Source organism: Nicotiana tabacum, chromosome 18 (genome assembly GCF_000715075.1).
Source record: "Nicotiana tabacum cultivar K326 chromosome 18, ASM71507v2, whole genome shotgun sequence".
NCBI classification, from domain to species: domain Eukaryota; kingdom Viridiplantae; phylum Streptophyta; class Magnoliopsida; order Solanales; family Solanaceae; genus Nicotiana; species Nicotiana tabacum.
This window is the reverse complement of record NC_134097.1, coordinates 85137512-85139780: the sequence shown is the minus strand read 5'-3', so window position 1 is coordinate 85139780 and position 2269 is coordinate 85137512. Positions and strand designations below refer to the sequence as shown.

General features: G+C 33.9%; 1 protein-coding gene across 1 annotated transcript; it reads right to left on the bottom strand.

Moving 5' to 3' along the window:
- Nucleotides 1–597: 597 nt before the first annotated feature.
- On the bottom strand, nucleotides 598–1215 carry LOC107777201 (factor Xa inhibitor BuXI-like). The gene has a single exon (XM_016597188.2). It carries the CDS (start codon nucleotides 1213–1215, stop codon nucleotides 598–600), a length of 618 nt encoding a protein of 205 aa, XP_016452674.2.
- Nucleotides 1216–2269: the final 1054 nt, after the last annotated feature.

The window sequence follows — 2269 nt, the reverse complement described above, 5'->3', positions numbered from 1 at the left end:
TAATGGGGGTGTGATAATTCGTGAAACACATTCAAAAGCAATATATTGTTATTTTCTCTTTTTCTTATTCATCAGTGCTGGCCATTGCGAGCCCTGATCGAGGTTGAATATTTCACTAAGTCTAGAACTATCCTCCTCGTGTAGTTTGAATTTGTTTTATCTCTATTTGTTCAATTCTAACTCAATTTCTCGCTTTGTATCAAATTAATCTGCGTATCCTTAAAATCACTTACAAATTTAATTGTTATCCGATTTTGAGGGAAAACAATTTGTTTTCTCAGTTAGAGGATTGTTGCTATTTGGCTTATCAAGTGGGTTGGGTTAGGTGTCATCACGACTAGTTGAATTTGGGATCGTGACAAGCACCGGCTTATAGACTTCCCATAATGAGATGCGTAAGCCTCTAAGGCATACTATTAGGCATACTAAAATAGACAACAATACACAAGCTTTAAGAGAAATTACGTTACATTGACAAGGACAGACTTTAGATTAATACTCCAAGTTTAAAATACACATGATACATATATAGAGAACTAAGCAAGAAAAATAAAAAGACACGGCGTAATGTTTCTTTTCTGGTAAAACTTTAGGGTTTTAACTTGAAAAATCTCCAAACTTCTTGAATTTGACCACTAGTGGTGACTCAGTCAAAGCAATCCTCCTCCTCCCATTTTTCTCAATGACCACACCTACATTCTTACAACCATTTGAGTTACCACAGTGGACAATCCTATATCCATCTCCTTTGTCATCCTTCTCTATCTTGAACTTAGTATCATCAGCATTGTGGCCATAAGAGACATCACCATCCACATATCCATTTTGTTCAACTATCCACACTGGTTCTTTAGAACAAACAGTGTAGAGATTACCAACACCAATGGAAATATCATTGGACAGATCAATTGTGGTGTGGTCTGCCAAATTAGAGAAAACCCAAAAATGTCCGTTTGGGGTTCCAAGCTTTTCTTGGATAATTTGGTACTTACAATACTTATAGGATATGTATCTCAATCCACCTTCATCCACAGTTCCATTGACAGACAATATGTAGTATAATCGGTTTTTGTGGACTGGATCACCATCCATGTCAAGCACAGGAACTCTAGTTGGGGGTGATTCAATTGTTTGGCCAAAAGTAAAGCAAGAAGAGAAGAGGAACAAGTGTAGGAACATTGGTAAAAGGTGGTTGAACTTCATGCTTCTTTTCATCTTTTGTGAATCCAAATACGTACTACCTTAGATTCAAGTATTTTGCGTATTTATAGGTGTGATTGCATAAAATTTTATTTACACTTTCTGTGTATATAATCAAAATCATTCATCTATAACATTTAATTGATTCGAAAATGTTAAGAGCCGTTCAGATCTAGTTATACCATCATGTTTATCTACGGCATTGTATCATGTGTATCAATGTTTGTACTTTATTTTGATATTGGAATTTCCCACCTATGTAGATAATGTTTTAATTAATGTTTTTTGCCATGTTATGTCAGCTTGATACGTAGAAATCAGTACCACGAACTAATTATACCTTTTCTACCCAGCCAACTTCATCCAGATGCAATATCTCTAGACAGCTAAAGCATTTTTCCATTAAGTCAGCTTGGTGTGGAGAAATAACTACAGATATACCAAATTATAGATCTTTTCGTCAAACAACTTAATGCAAATGCAATATCTAGATAACCTTTTAGTTAGTGCAATTTCCCAAATTATATCATTAGAAAGAAATAACTAAGTATATCGTGAGTGATATGACCATGCTGGTTTAATTATTGAAAAATGATCATTTTTTAATTATGGATAATTGATAAAAGAAAAAAAAAGGATGAATCAAGGCCTTAACCTAACTTCACCAAATTTTAGACAAACATATGAAATTACAAGAGGGGATGAATTGTGGTCTACTAAAAAATAGTCGACTAACCATAATTTTAGTTGATTAAATTAAGAGCAGAATGTAAGGTAACAGTAAATGAAAAGAGAATGACACACAACGATTTTATACTTGTTTGGTACTAGTGTGGTACTTACATCCAGTTTTCCTTAGGTCACAAGGTTCCCTTTAGATCTTGAAAGAATTACAGTACAAATGGTTTTGACTCGTTCACCACCAACGAAGAATTACAACAATGAATCTTGAATAATGACACAACTCTCTTTTGTGTTCTAATTCTTCCTATCTTTTGAGACACTAGTAAACAAAGGATTACAATGTTTAGGCTAAGAAGTAGAGAGACATAGAAAATAATGTGTGTAG